Source organism: Suillus paluster, assembly GCF_016628075.1.
Source record: "Suillus paluster strain FC165 chromosome Unknown EDB91scaffold_4, whole genome shotgun sequence".
Taxonomy (NCBI): Eukaryota; Fungi; Basidiomycota; class Agaricomycetes; order Boletales; family Suillaceae; genus Suillus; species Suillus paluster.
In genome coordinates, this window is record NW_024537564.1 from 275843 (window position 1) to 291873 (window position 16031).

The 16031-nt window shown below is 47.8% G+C and overlaps 4 protein-coding genes across 4 annotated transcripts; 2 read left to right on the plus strand and 2 right to left on the minus strand.

Annotated features, from left to right (window-relative positions):
* Window positions 1–7260: 7260 nt before the first annotated feature.
* EDB91DRAFT_1044414 (uncharacterized protein) lies at window positions 7261–8889 on the minus strand (the record flags this gene model as incomplete). The annotated part of the gene is made up of 4 exons (XM_041313124.1): window positions 7261–7715; window positions 7825–8077; window positions 8125–8321; window positions 8391–8889. 4 exons carry the CDS (start codon window positions 8887–8889, stop codon window positions 7261–7263), a joined length of 1404 nt encoding a protein of 467 aa, XP_041182437.1.
* A 1596-nt stretch (window positions 8890–10485) lies between these two features.
* EDB91DRAFT_1010929 (uncharacterized protein) lies at window positions 10486–10791 on the plus strand (the record flags this gene model as incomplete). The annotated part of the gene is made up of 1 exon (XM_041312416.1): window positions 10486–10791. A coding segment is annotated over one exon (306 nt), but the record flags the coding sequence as incomplete, so codon positions are not given.
* A 632-nt stretch (window positions 10792–11423) lies between these two features.
* EDB91DRAFT_1044813 (uncharacterized protein) lies at window positions 11424–11897 on the minus strand (the record flags this gene model as incomplete). Its single annotated transcript, XM_041313147.1, has 2 exons — window positions 11424–11697; window positions 11761–11897. The coding sequence occupies 2 exons, from the start codon at window positions 11895–11897 to the stop codon at window positions 11424–11426; spliced, it is 411 nt and encodes a 136-aa protein (XP_041182439.1).
* Window positions 11898–12565: 668 nt separating this feature from the next.
* On the plus strand, window positions 12566–15677 carry EDB91DRAFT_1292440 (uncharacterized protein; the record flags this gene model as incomplete). Its single annotated transcript, XM_041324863.1, has 9 exons — window positions 12566–12759; window positions 13153–13306; window positions 13355–13379; window positions 13434–13723; window positions 13776–14313; window positions 14374–14596; window positions 14651–14748; window positions 14803–14973; window positions 15021–15677. 9 exons carry the CDS (start codon window positions 12566–12568, stop codon window positions 15428–15430), a joined length of 2103 nt encoding a protein of 700 aa, XP_041182440.1. The 3' UTR covers window positions 15431–15677.
* Window positions 15678–16031: the final 354 nt, after the last annotated feature.

A 16031-nucleotide genomic window follows, 5' to 3' on the forward strand; every position in this document is an offset into this window, starting at 1 on the left:
ACCACTTCATCCGCTGTCACATCAAAGATAAGACATTCCTGCCCATCTGGCTGTCAACTCATAAAAATACTGCCGACATATTCACCAAACTCTTACCCCATCCTGCATTCATCCATCATCATTCTGGTCTCGTGCTTGTGTCTCATTGAGACAAATGTTCTGTTTTGTCTCTCATTTTCATTGTCTCGTTGAGGGGGTGTTGGATGTTCAACATCGACCTTGTATTCCTTTTCTTGATCACCATCATGGGCTCTATAGTGTAGCTTATAATTTAGTTGTATCGCATTGTTTGTACCTCAGTGGTTCTTTCACCAACGTTGAGGTACAGTTCATGTTCATTCTGCACGCTGTCTCTCACTTACATTGTTTCGTCTCTAGACCTGTCTCTTAGGTACTATTAATGTTATAGTGGTTCTTTCACCAATGCTGAGACCTGTCTCTTAGTTTCTACTTTCTACAATGTTATGCACAGGCAAAACCATTCGATCGGCCGACGTCCACTGGCCTGTATGGAACAGCATATTTTTAACCTCGGCTGCCTGTATAATACAGACTATGTGACTGAATGGGCTCTAACACTCATACACGTGGTATTCCACATCTTCTTCTATTCCCTGGAATGTTCTTATCGGGGCTTCCTCTGATTTCTTCTGCGATCACCATTGGAATATGTAGCCTGGTGTGATTTGCCATTTAGATTGAAGATAATCAGTCCTTCCAAAACCTGCTATTATCAATCATCCACTAGATGGGTGTTCATCTAAGTCAATTATGGGTTAACTGTAATTCTATGGATTCAATGTTTGGCCCCCTTTGCATGCATGTCTGCCCTTTCATCCTTTGTTTCTTAGTTGGTAAGCGATGATCGGTGACATACTCTCCAAGCGCTGGCCGCTACAAGAGAATGCCATCGCATACTGCTCGCACAGCCCACAGCATTGCCTGAAGTTGAGTCACTCAGCATAGTGTATGACACTGACTTCCTACTTTTTATAGTGTCATGTTTGATCGGATAGAGATCGTCGAGAACTACGCATGTTAGACGACCAATGAAGTCGCAGCAATTCAAAGTCTGGGAGACAATTGTTCAGTTCACAGCGGCAGTTCAATTTGAGTGGGGCACGTGGAAGAAATGCATGCAGAGGAAGTGGTGGATCGACCAAAGGTAAGAACTTGAATCTCAACGAACTGACGGCGAAGGACACGAGTCGAATGGCAGGTGTAAGTATTGTAGATGTCCTGTTCAGTAAGTCGACGTATGATACGACTTGACAAGTACAAAGGGCTATTTGCGCTATACAGATCCTGCCAAGGTACGAATAAAAAAGCTCTTTGTTTCAAGTTGTACGAGTAAGCGCTCGATGGGAGCGCGGCAGCTAGTGCGCTTTATTTTTACTTGAGAGCTGAGCGAAGAGCAGTTGAGGATTTTAGATGGGGTAACATTACTGAATACTTACCAGCGAACCAAGCACATAGGCTGGCATGTGTATCTTTGTCACTCATCTCCATGATGGATTGATGTGATTTGATAGCTGCTCCAATTCTGCCCGCACGAAAGAGTGCATGACAGTGTTGCTGGTGCGCGGTTTGCCACAAAGAATTGAGGTCCCAGCCGAACAGCTGCAAAAATAGAGTTGAGCATGAAGAGGATGTCCGGTTACATCACATCAGCGTACCACGACAAATTCCTCGTACATAGAACAAATTTCCAATTTATAAAAGAGAGTGCTAGTGTTGACGGCAGCAGCGAAGTGGTCAACAGCGTCGTTGTAGCGCGCACCATCGAAGGCAACATTTCCCAGTTGGACGCGTAAATACGCCTGATGCACGAAGGACAAAAATATCAGTGCCAACAGACGGCCTTCACACCATGCAGCGTGATAGAGCGTATGATGCTCACTTCCACAATACGGCAAGCAAGAGAATCAGCGTTAGGACACATAGCTAACTCTTCTATGTGCTGCATTGCCTCTTCATGTTCATTTGCATCGAACAGCGCGACGGTCTGGAAATAGCAATGAAGCATGCAATATGAAAGAAAATATTGCCTACCTTGATGAAGAAAAGGAAATGATCGGTCTTCAAATCTCCGTTCGTGAGCATCGAGGCCAGATCAAATGATGTCCTTGCGACCCAGACCTGCTTTTTTGCGCATAGGGCAATGCCCTTGGAGATATGGCCTGCCAGTGAGGGCTGAATCCTGACGGACTATGTCACCGTTTAAGTTAGTTTTCGTGAGGGGGCCATGATGAGTGGGTCTATCTTACTCGAATTGCATCATGAAGTGCATGGTCCCAGTCGCGTTTTCGCGCCATGACAAATGCCCGATTGGCATAGGAAGTGTGATCGCCGGTTCCAGCGTCGATCTCTACATTTAGCACCCTTTCAGCGGTAGACCAGTCCCCAGATATGCACGCATTTCGGACTGTCGAGTTAATAGCGAGGAGCTGCATGGAGAATGTTCACATTGTGTTATCAGAGTCGAAGGAGGGAAGCAACATGCCTTGAAATCAGAATAGGCTTGAGCCTTGGTATAAAAAAGACACTTAGATGACGAAAGATTGGAAAATTAAACCGAACTTACGTGGCATGTCACCTGCTCCTCCATAACACAATCCTTTGGATCATCCCCTGGCAAAGCACCCTCGGATGTTGGCCACTCCGAAATCTTCTTATCCACACCTCCACTGAGGACGTGCCTGCCATCTGCGGAGAAGGTGACACAGTTCACCTCGGTAGAGTGCTTGAATACGGCGATAGTTCATCGATCTGAGAGTCGCCATAGGCAGACACGGTTGTCATGAGATGCGGAGGCAAGGAGAGTGCCGTCGGAATTCAGGGAAATGGCACGGATAGTGTCGAAATGGCCCTTCCAGGGATCGCCGACCTGCATCCCCGATGTATCCCACTCTCGTATGGTGGGATCAGCCCCGTTGCCCGCTGAGAGAAGGTGACTGCCATCGGGCGTCCACGCGAGTGAGTGGTTGTATCCTCCACCGTGACTGATCGTTGTCGTGTGTTGAACCCGGAAGTAACTATAACTGCTATTGCCCCACCCGCCTGAATTGTAAGTGTGATAACCAGCTTCGTAAATTTGGATGTTGTGCTGCGTTGCAATTGCAAGACGTCTAGACCAGGAAATCGGCGAATACCGAACACAGCGGACGACCGTATTCAACACACCACAACTAATTGCATTTGCTTCCGTCTTCCACGTTTTTGTGTTCCACAGCATCATTGTGGAGTCTGATGATCCGCTTGCCAGTGTTTTTCCATCTGGAGAAAAGTCGAGCGATAATATCCAACCGGTGTGAGCACCGATAGCTTGGGTGAAAGGTTCGCCAGTTTTTCCATCCCAAGCGATAAGTTCTCCGTTGGTATCACCGCTTGCTATCAACAGTCCATCCCGCGATACCGCCAATGCCTGCACCGGACTGCCATGCCCCTCCATCTTTTTCAACACTACACCTGCCGTCAAGTCCCACAGACGAAGTATCTTGTCGTTCGAGCATGTGATCATGCGTTGTTTGTCGGGGAAAACTGCGACTGCTGATAATACATGTTCTTCATGATCTTCAAACACTCGAACGGGTATTGTCCTTGGAATGAGCTGCACCATTTTTTGAAGGTTGACACCGCTGGTCGAGGTAGACTTTGTGGGGGATTGTTGGATGCTGTTTAGCTCGAACTTACACAGGGAGTGCGCGTGCTAGGGCGTTTTTATGCTGTTTCATAGCGTTCACTAGACGCCCAAGATATGAGGCTGTTTTCATACGAGCCTGATCGGATGACCCACCATCACTGCAAGTGTTCAAACCACTATCGAATACAGGGTGAATAGACCTGACTTCTCGATCATCATCCAGAAACACTCAATCCCAAGATTTCGGCGCAGACAGGCACAGTCTTGATGGCCATTCTACCAGTTCAAATTCGACCGGTGCAATCGCAATATTTCAATCCTAACTATACCCCAAGGTAGGACACTTCCGGTTCATGGCCATACTGCTATGTTTATGAGCTTCTGTTCCTTGGAATGTTCTTAGCGGAGGTCCAACAGTTGCGGGACTTTGATATTGTCTGGGATCGCCACTTTAGGCATGTACAATGTGGTTTGCAATTTACATTGAAGATAATCTGTTGTTTTAAACTTTGATTGTCAATCGTCGAATGAGCACCCATCCGAAGTCAGTCATGGGTTCACTGCAATTCCATGGATTTGAGGTTTTGAATCGACAACTCCCGCATGCACGCAGGTCCTTTGATCTTGTTAATCATGTTTCTGTTCGCTTATCTTGCCAATGTTTCGTTGTCTCCTCGCCAAGTCATGCTCTAATTCGCGACCCCGTAACGTCTCCTCGACATCCCTAAGAACAATCAATGCTGACTTCGGTAGTCAGTGGGCCAATCGAAGATCCCCACCGCAACATACAATACCCCGGGATTGCTTCTTGGTTTCTTGGACGACATGTACTTCTGTTGTGTCTTTGACCTAATACGCCGAAGATGGCACTGTTTCCGTGAGATATCAAAGCTGAGTGTTCTCTAACGAGCTCATTGGTTAAGCCTTCAGTGACAAGCGGTGACCGGTAATATGCTCTCCTAGAGCTTACCAGTACTGCAACAGCATGCTATCACACACCACTCGCATAGCCCGCAGCTTCGTCTGAAAGTCGAGTCAATAAGAATACCGTATGACGTGACTTCGTGCTTTTGACAGCTTCGTGTTTGGTGGGACAGTGATTGAGAAGTACGCGTGTTAGACAACCACTCGAGTGGCGGTGCTGCCAAGTCTGAGAATTTCAGCTAACAGTAGCAGTCCAATTCGAGTAGGGTGGAATACGCGTGTGGGGGAAGCAGTGGCTCGATCAAAGGCAGGTCAGAATTTGAATTTCAACGAACCAAAGGCACGCATCAAACCGTGTGTGGAAGTGTTGTGCTAGTAGATATATTGTTCAAGTAAGCCAGTATACGTACAGGTACAGGGTTATTTGCATGGCACAGATATTGCCAAGGTACAAATGAAAACAGCTGGAGGATCTCTGTTTCGTTCTTACTAGAGAGCTGAGTGAAGTACGGTTGAGGATTATAGACGGGGTGACATTACTGAATACTTACCAGCGAACCAAGTACATATGCCAGGCTTCGTAGCGTCATCACTCTTCTCTATGATGGAATGGTATGATTCAACAGCTGCTCCAATTCTACCTGCCAGAAAGAGCGCATGGCAGTGTTTCTTGTTCGCGGTTTGCCACAAAGACTTGAGGTCCCAGCCAAACAGCTGCAAAAATACACAGTTGAGCATGAAAAGGAGAATATTTGGTTACATCATATCGACGTACCACAACAAATTCCTCGTACATCGAATGAATTTCCAATTTATAAAAGAAAGCGCTAGCATTTACGGCAGCAGCAAAGTGCTCAATAGCTTCATTGTAGTGCGCACCATCAAATGCGATGTTTCCTAATTGGACGCGTAGATATGCCTGATTGGTGCGAAGAGCAGAAGGATCAGTGCCAGCACACGATCGGGGGCATGATGCTTACTTCGACAATACGACAAGCAAGAGGATCGGTATCGGGGCACACAGCTAGCTCTTTGACACGCTCCATTGCCTCTTCATGTTCACTTGCATTGAACAGCGTGATGGTCTGAAAATTGCAATGAAGTATGAAGGATGTAAGAAAGACACTACATGCCTTGATGAAAAAAAGAAAATGATAGGTCTTCAAATCTCCGTTCGTGAACATGGATGCGAGGTCGAATGATGTTCTCACGACCCGAACCTGCCTCTTTCCGCAGAGGGCAATTCCCTTGGAAATATAACCCGCAAACGAGGGCTGAATGTCGAGGGACTATGTCACCATTGGAGTTAGCTTTTCATGATAATTTGATCTATCTCACCTGAATTGCATCATGAAGCGCGCGATTCCAGTCATATTTTCGCGCCATAACAAACGCACGACTGGAATAGGAGGCGTGATCACTGGCACCAGCTTCAATCTCTAGATTTAGCACCTTTTCAGCGGTAAGAAAGTCCCCAGCTATGCACACATTGCGGACTGTTGGCTTAATAGCGAGGACCTGCGTAGGGCATGTTCACATTGCGTTATCAGAATCAAAGGAGGGAACATGCCTTGAAATCAGAGTAGACTTGAGACTTGGAGTACAAAAGACGCTCAGATGATGAAGGGGCGGGAAAAGGAAAAACCAACTTACCTGGTGTGTCACTTGCTCCCTCATGAGCGCATTCTCTGGACCATCCTCTGGAAATGCATCCCCGGATGCTGGCCACTCCAACACCTTCTTATCTGCTCCTCTGCTGAGGATATGCAGGCCGTCTATGGAGAAGGTGACGCAGTTCACCTCGCCATAATGCTTGAATATGGCGATGGTTCATCGATCTGAAAGCCCCCAGAGGCGGACACGGTGGTCATCAGATGCGGAGGCAAGGAGAGTGCCGTCAGAATTCAGGGAGATAGCGCGGATAGTCTTGAAATGGCCCTTCAAGGGCTCGCCGATCTGCTTCCAGGTCGACGAATCCCACTCTCGTATGGCAAGATCACCCACTCCGCTCGCTGAGAGAAGGTGTTTGCCATCGGGCGTCCACGCGAGTGACCACTGGTTGTATCCACTGACCGCTGTCTTGCTTTGAGCTTGGAAGAAATAGTTCGGGTCGTCATATGAATATCTGTGTGAATAATAGGTGTCGTATGAATAGGTATTGAGGTATGAATGGCTCTTCCAAGTGTAGTAGCCAGCATGGTAAATTTGGATATCGTACTCTGTTGCAATTGCGAGAATTGGTGGGGATGACGACAGCGAATACCGAACGCAGCGGACCCTTGAACCATGACTAATAGTAACACCTGTGACTCCCACCTAAGCACGGTAACTATAGGAGATAATGCACATGTGTCGCACCTGTAAGATCAGGCGGATATAGTGAATCAGAGCCTCCTCCAATATCTCCTGGATAACGAAGGACTTTATATACAGCTGTAGGTACGCAGTTGTGTTATTATTATTACCGTACTATTATTAGACTCACGTGATGCGGTTACCGTGCCGTCGCTGTGCCTAACACTGCATAGTGATGGAAACCTTCGAGCTCGCTGTGTGACACGTTGAGCTCGAGTATCTCACTCAAAAGTGGTCGGATTGATGGTGTGTTTCGACGAACAGCGCACCAGTAATAATTGCGTTACGTATACGAGTCTTATGGATCCATCAAAGTAGACTAAGGCAATGTAAGACTACTATTCATCCCCCTCCTCTTCGTCAGAAGATTCCACAAATTCAGCGCTTTTAGGACCTTCCTGCAGCTGGGCAGGGTTCTTCTTTGCTCTCTTCAATGGTCTATGATTCTCCTTATTTGCCCGTCCTGCGCTAGACCCGTCTTTACGCTTCCGAGGTACTCCAGCATCCAAACACTTTTTTCGTGGTTTCCGAACAACTTCCCCAGCTGAATGTCGTGTATCGAGTTCAGACGCATGAGCTTTGACCTCCGCCGATGATAAAATGGTCCAGTAGCACGTACATGCCTTGAGGGCATCATGGAGCTTGCGAATGTCGCCGACGGTCCCGATGTTCGAAGGGCTGGTGAACTTGACACTATGGGGCCAGCCCACAAGGCGCACTCCATACGTTTCGATGACAGATGTTTCATAGTTGTTGTAATTCATTACAATATCTTTTTTGCCGGTCACAGCAACTGTGAATAATGTTAGAAGGGGGTGGCGTGTGTAGAACACATTGATACTCACCTAGGCCCCGGAGGATCAGTTTGCGTACCTGCTTTCTCACAGCTTCCAAAGAGTCACGTTCATTGAGGTCTACAGGAGCTGCATAAGTACACGAGCTATGTAAAGAGACAAAGGACTTACTTTGATTCTGGGTGCACGCCCACTGTTCGTATTGCCTAAGAAAGTCAGCCATGGGATGCTCGTACACATCCTCCCAAAAATCTTCAGAATTATCCGTGCCGTGCATCGCGCTTTGAATGGTGTCGTTGATGTGACCGCAGACGACAAATAGTGTGCCATAGACACCAGTCCGAACTTGCAGATCATCCAGCTTCAAAAAAATGAGTTTAGTTAGTTGCTGTCAAAATTCAAATGTACCTCCTTCACGATCCTATCCATTGTGGCTACAACGTCTTGCGCGGCTGCCAGATTGTTCGCCCGAACACTAACGACCTTTTTTTGACGATGCTCCTCGAGAGCTGCAATGTAATCTTCCTTTTCTTGCCTGGTAAGGCCTTTTGTTTCAGGGTCAGCCGCAACCATCTCACGAAGTTCGGCCAACGAGTACTGAGAGCCTGCGGGTCGATCTAGTTGATGCATGATAAGCTTTGTGATACAATTGAGTAAAAATTGATCTGACTTACCTGCGTTCATCTCTTTCGCCTTGGCATGAACAAGTGCGTTGAATAATTGACTTTTGCATGAGGTTCGATAATGCGTCTGACTGCCAATGATATCATTGATGTGCTTGGGAGTAACGTGGTGAGCCCGCGAGAGTGCTTTGATCTTTGTTTTCTGTGCATTTAAGTATTCAGCGACCATGTCATGTAAGTGCTTCGTTCTCTCAATCTTCTGGTCCCTCTTGATCTTTCGAGATGCCTTCTGGGCATCTGTTAGTCGAGGTGGCAGTGTCCGAGGGCAGATAATTGCTCGTGTTGGGTTCCGCGCTGCCCAGGAGGACGTGTTTGCCTCACGGAGTGATTCTGGGATCTGCACAATGGTGTCCGGCACCTCTGCTTCGGTGGGACTTGGCTGAGGCGATGGTGTGCGAGCAGGGGGGGTGGGGAGCTCTGGAATAGTTGGGATATTCGTAGCTGCTATGTCCTTAGTTAGAGCTGCAATTTCATCGTTGGTAAGCGGCATAATGTACAGGGACGGGTCATCCCAGTCAATCTGATCGATGTTGGGAACCCGTTCACTGCCAGTGCTGCTGACCGGATCAAAACCATCGCCTGAAAAACCTCTGGTCGAGATAAAGTTGCCATTGGCATCAAAATCATCAGCCATGTAGAGATAACTCATACTTGGAGCAGTGGGTAGACAAAGCGTAGATGGGGACACGACTTCAGAGTTTGGCGTGTGACGGATCATATAGATCATGCCAATAAACGACACACGACGCCGCCGACGCGCCGTGCACGTCCTATCATTCAACACAGAGTTTGGCGTGTGACGGATCATATAGATCTCGCCAATAAACGACACGCGACGCGCTGTGCACGTCCTATCATTCAACACCATTTTTTTTTTGAAAAAAAGGCATAAATCGGTGTAAGATCTTGAGGTTGACATGAAACCGCTCAGGCAACATATTAACGGCAGTGCAAAGCAGTGCTGATCGAGGCATACCTTCAATGTACATGTTGCACGACTCGGGTCCCCATGCGGACTTGCACCTGCATAAACGGTATGAGCCATTGGCTGTTGAGTTAGGGTGCTGGTATTCTACTGGCCGTGGTCGCATTTCCAGCATGCCAAAGCAAGACAATGAAGCAGACCTGCTTAAACTTGGACCAACAACTCATTAGGTCAGCACATTCTGCTGACAAGCACTTAATATTTAACAAATCATTGCCAGCTGTTGATATCTGATCATATTATTTTGATCACTGTCAGTTATCACTGTCTCGCATCGCATTCCTTTTCCCCCAAACCATGGTAAGCATGATTCTTCGCATTTGAATCTGCTTGTCTGACTTATGCATTCAAAGGGACATCCGACTCAGGGGAGATCACGCAGCTCATCATCCAGGCAGCGCACAGCTACGCAACGTTGGCTCTCCAAACCAGGGTAGGTCAACTGCTGACAAGCGCTTAATGTTTAACAAAACATATCATCGATCATCTCGATCATTGCCAGCTGTTGATGTCTGATCATATTATTTTGATCACCGTCAGTTATCTATGTCTCACGGCAGGCTGTCTCGCATTCCTTTTCCCCCAAACCATGGTAAGCATGATCCTTCGCATTTGAATCTGCTTGTCTGACTTATACATTCAAAGGGACGTCCGACTCAGGGGAGATCATGCAGCTCATCATCCAGGCAGCGCACAGCTACACAATGTTGGCTCTCCAAACCAGGGTAGGTCAAATCGTTTGAGTCGCTGAAATTTTGCTTACCACCCCCGGGCCCCGGACAGAGTTCGAGAAGCTCAAAACGCCAAGGCTCGTGCTCGAGCAGCTTTGTGAGTCCATCCCCCATGCAACTCTACTGTTCGTGCTCACGCGAATGTTTTTTTTAGAAATAGGGCAAGGTAAGGACTCGTATATCACCATGGGTATTTACTCAACGGATCTACAGGAGGAAGAAAAAAAAAAAAACCGAAGATCAAACAGCACCCATCGCATCATCAATTGATGACTGCGAAGACCTGTCCCGTGATGTTAGTTGGGATGCCAATGATGATTCAGTGCTCACAATGGACAACGATCTGCCCTGCCCCTGTGACTCTCAAACTCTAGATTCCACCAAGAGAATCTTCCAGAGGTGGCGAAAGGAGTGGTTGGTGTCAGAAGACACATGGGGCGAAGCATACAAGGAAGCGCTCACACACACTCGCACGGAGGGGACACATGAGACTGATATTTTCCTTGATCAATGTGTGATGCATGCTTTGGAGGGGAGGGCGATCTTGGAAGCCATACGGGGGATTGTACACACCAGTTGCCCTTATTGCAGGGAGCGTCTCAAGTACGACAGCGTTTTACTATACGATTTACTGGTTTCCGTGGTTTCGCAGGTAAAATTCATGGAGGTGAAACTAGATAATGAACATTGTAAATAGGTATCATATTCAATCTATAACGACTGGTACTATCAGCACGTGTGCCCGACTCTAGGCTGCCTCATGAGCATTGTAGCGAACACACAGTGAACATAGCGATGGCCGTCTAGGCGACAGTCTGAGCATTGTTGCGAACACATAGTGAACATCGCGATAGCGAACTAATAGCGAACGGGTAGCGAACAGATAGCGAACTCGAGTGTATGTGAACATTGCGATAGTGAACTAATAGCGAATGAGTAGTGAACAGATAGCGAACTCGAGTGTACGGATGCTCGGGCTCGTGAATGCAACACTGTTAAAAAATATTGAACAAGGTGAGGAGTTTGTTAGGGAGAGGCAGACATGCATACTTCACCCGAAGCTGAAAAATGTTGTGGTGATTCCGTGCGGAACATTTATGACTATGACAGGGCTGTATGTAGCAGTTGATGCATGATGCAATTGTTTGCTCAATGCCGGTCGTCAAAAATGAATCCCGTCCCTCTCATTAACCACCCTTGCACGGTGAATATTCCAACAAATGTATAGCGCTGGTATAATGAGTAAGGCGCGTTGCACAATTTCATTTTGTTATTCTAAATACATGACAGTGCACAATGTAAACTATATTAAAGCTGGCTTATTGTCTCCGTCAAGTCTTCGACCTGCGACCATAGGTCATATGAGTCTGAGCTCGCAGATGAGCCCACAGACAATGTAGGTGAAGGAGGGTTGGGCAAGGACTCTGAGGTGGATGGCCAGAAAGGGCCACCTGCCAGTGGAACTGCCCGGACCCTGCCTTCATCACACCCGGCCGTATATGCTGCTAATGCCTGTTGAAACGATGTGTAACGTTTCTGAACGTTACCGCTAACAAAATTTGTTCGTTCAGCAACGTCAGCCCTAACAACATCGTCAAGAATTAGCCCACACAAGCCAACAGGTACCCAGACACAGCACACCTACCAGCGGTAAAACACGCCGACTTCTTGCCCAACCGTTATCACCCAGAATCCCTCGGGTGTCTGATTGGCTCGTGGAGGATGGATGTCGCAAGGCATGGGAACAGCGGCCGTAACTTGGCAGAGTGTCTGTGCAACCATTGGCGAAGCCTGAGGCTGAGGGTGGGATGGTGTAGCAGTAGAGAGAGCTATGGTGGAAGGGGAAATGGGGGCCTTTTTCTTTGGAACGAAACGAGAGCTGGCGGGCGTGGATGGCGTGAGCGATGATCTTGACAGGGTTATGGACTCTTTGGTTGTCTTGCGGCTCCAAGTGACAGTATCGAATGATGAATCTATTATCGAGCGTCAGTGTATTAGTTTTTGGATGGGTGAAACACCCACCTGATAGTGTCATCCCTTGCAGCAAATTGCGCAAGTCTTGAATATGGTCACCCCCGGTAGGGCGGCTACTAGATGGTGTTGACATAGGAGTGATCTCACGAAGGACTTGGTTGGAGTGCTACAGATAATCAGTCATGTGCAAAATAGATCAGACTTTACAGTAGTACAAACATAAGATGCGTCTGAATGACACGGACTAGTGGAGCACGCCAGCAATTCCGCACCAATATCTCTCTGCGATCCATTCAGCACATCAGGGCACCGAGGGACAACAATGGATTGCCAGTCAATTCCGTGTCCAAAGTACTCAAGCACAGGCAGTTGGTTCAGCAAGCGGCAAGTTCCAATGAACGGTGGCAAGCACGTCTACAAGGTATGCTATGTTAATTTAATACTTAGAAGAAGAAAAAAAAACCTGTTGTAAAGCTATGAGTTTGGATGAGCGTCGGGCACTCGAAGCGCTGAAAGAGGACAATAATACCACCATCGACGGCTGGCAGGAAGACTGCGATGACTTCAGCTTTGGTGATGTCTGCAATGGAACGGAGCCACTCTCCATCAGCCATGCTGGTGGCGAGTTCACTGACCTCGCTAGAGAGGTTCTAGGAGACTTTTGGAAAATGTGAGTGAGTTTCATCGTTACCTTGACATTTCACCGTTACCTTTGCGAGCAGCAACAATCGCGTTCGACGCGTGGATAACCGCACCCGTCATGATTGTGTCCTCCGCAGGAACAAGGCATTTGCTGAGCAGCTGCCAGTGATAACCAGTGCATACCTTGCGTGGAGCCTGGCAAAATGTAAGGAAGGGTTTTTTGAGAGATTGGAGAGAGAAGGCCTAGGCTTGGAGAGTGGCTCTGACTATGGTCAATGGCCGATCAGCGTGATAGATGTGTTCTGTGAGTGATTCGGTCTGTTGTCATTTGCTTACTATTTGATGACGGCACGTCTGGCTGTTCTTTAGACGCTGAGAAAGTCATTCTTCGAATCTTACCAACAGACGCCACTATCAGCAGTGCGCTCGTTCATCAAGGCGTGATGCCTTGTTCACCTATATCACCAACTGTCGGAATCACTACCGAAGCTCTGGATCTATACCGTGTAGCGCATCTTAGAAGTCCTCAATTGTCTATCCAGGCTTTCATCAAAACCATGTGCGACTTGCATGGCGTATGTCTTCTGATTTCTTTTGTTCTTATCGTGCTGATTCACACACAGGTTGGTTTCCACAGACACTTATCTCGTCAATTCTCGATTGCGTTTGATTTATATCTTCAAGTTTGACGCTCCGTGGCAGCCATGGTATCCGAATCATTACGACATGACACGCCTGATTGGCGCTTGAAACACGCCTGTCCCGCATGTACGTATACACTAACAGACAAACGCGAGTTAACATTTAGCATCCTCTATGCCATGGATGGTAACGACTCTTTAAAAAGAGTCCTCCGAAGATCTCTAGATACTGACGATTCTCTCAGTACATCTTCGGAACTTCCAATGGGGCAGCAACTGGTGAGTGACTGCTACCTATCTCGCACCTTTGTCGATCAGTTTGCACAGGACTCCACTACTGCAGGTGATGAGGTGAGAGGTCCCTTCCATTCGGGTCGGCGACGGCTAATACCTAACATATTAGGATGTACATCTCGAGAACTCGTGTGAAGGACGCTGGAAGAACATGGACGACGCAAAGACGAGGCAAGCATGGGGCGTTTATGATGAAACGGGCATTTTTGTGGCCGTGTGCCGCCACGGATTCTCTCTGCTTGTTGTGGATATGGTACAGAGCAGGGAGCTGTCAAAGTATCCTTTGGCCGTTGTTTCAAAGTTGCTGGATGTATTTGGAAGCAATCTGGGTGGCGGATATGACATAGGTTGTCAATTCAAGACCACGCTTGACAACAGCTCCCTTGGACCCCTTGCACGGTCTATGCATCACATGTGCCTTGTCGGTGCATTCCATGGACATGCGCACAGGCGATTGTGCCAACTTTTCTCGCTTACTACTTACATCAAAGGTTTGGGCCTCGAGGATCTGGAAACGTGCGAACGGACATTCTCAAAATCCAATTCGCTAGCGTCTTCACTATGGTATGCAAGTGTATTCCATAGACAACAGGCCATCGACACGTATTTCGAGCACAATGACAATTTTGAAGTGTACGCAAATCTTTGTAAGCTGTTTCGTCGTCAAACTCTTGATTGCGTGCTGACATAATCCTTCTGTTTGCTAGCCGACTTTTTGTACAATAACTACAAGCAGATGCTTGACATCGTGAATGACGGGGATGCGACCCTACCAAACCTTATGCGAGAACTCAACATTATGGACGAGACCGTTTTCGAGCACTGGCTGGAGGAAGAAAAGGTATATCTTCAAGGTCTGACACGAGAACCCGAGGTCGAAACTCTACAGATGGAGTATTGGCAGAGGTTGGTTAGTCTTACTGCGAGCGAGTGAGTTCAGATGTTGAGGTATGGGCCTTGTACTTGCTGACTGAATTTGCTTAGGGAAACTCTGGACGCTGCGATAACAGCTTTCCAGGGCTCATCGCACCTCGAGGCTGTGCCATATGATGTGCAGGCGAAGAATACTCGCAATGCCGAGAGTGCCTGACGGCATGCTCTTGAGGACCATGAAAGGAATTTGAAGCTTGTTCAAGCACTCGAGTGCAAGCTCGAGATTGAGAAACGCTGGACTCCCCACGATGCAGAGTGGCAGAAGGTTGGGAGACTCGTGGCCAACCGGAAATACCAGCGTGCGCTGGATCGTCTTGAAGGATTGATCGTTGCACGCATATTTGAGCTGACGAGGATGAACCGTGCGGGCACAGGTGAGTAAAAGGTAGTATCTTGCTTGCTGATTCTAACACCGAACAAGGCTACAAACTGCGGAAGCATATCGCTAAGGCCTTGCAAACACGTTCCGTCGCCATCAGGACTGCCCTCAACACATACAATGCTATCGCTGGGTCAATGCACCCTCTCCACCGGACGCTTAAGTGGGACGAGGTCGTAGAGTACGCGTTCCTCGCAGACTTCGACTTGCTACGTGATACACATGCGGACGTGTCTCGACACCCTTGGTCATCGACTGCTGCTCGTAGCGCAATGGACCTCCACTTCAAAATGTGTCGGGCACGTGAAGAGATCAAGCATCTCGATATTGAGGTACGACGCCTCATGACCTATATACATGATGAAGAGAGGTATCTACGGGAATGCGAGGATCAGTTAAAAGACACCAGCCCAGCCCTTGCACATCAAATCGCCATCCACCGAAACACTTGAGGTCGCTTCAATGCACGTCATCTTAAACGGCTTTACGACATATCAAAGCTTCCAGGTTTCAGTGGGACACTAACCCCTGGTGTTAGCGCTGACACAAGTCCTGGGGAGAGCGCGAGTGTAGCTAACGCACAGATCCCCACCCAGATGCTTGTTGAACCCCTGCCTGTTGATCACACCGCATCCCCCTTAGACGTAGACACCCAGGATGACCTGGATGATGAGGAGGAAGAGGACGAGGTAGCGGAACAAGCTTCTAGAAGTTTGCACGATGTTCTCCTTGTTGCTGATGACTTTTCACGCCTCGGAATTCATGGTTATGCTGAAGAAGAGTAGTACTGGTCATTTACACGTCCTTGAACATGCATGTATTCCATACACTATCGCAATTATTACTGGTGCACTGTTCATCAAAACGCGCAGTCAATCCGACCACGTTTGAGTGAGATACCCGAGCTCATCGTGTCGCACAGCGAGCTCGAAGGTTTCCATCACTATGTGGCGTTATGCACAGTGACGGCACGGTAACCGCATCACGTGAGTCTAATAATAGTACGGTAATAATAATAACACAACTGCGTACCTACAACTGTATAAAGTCCTT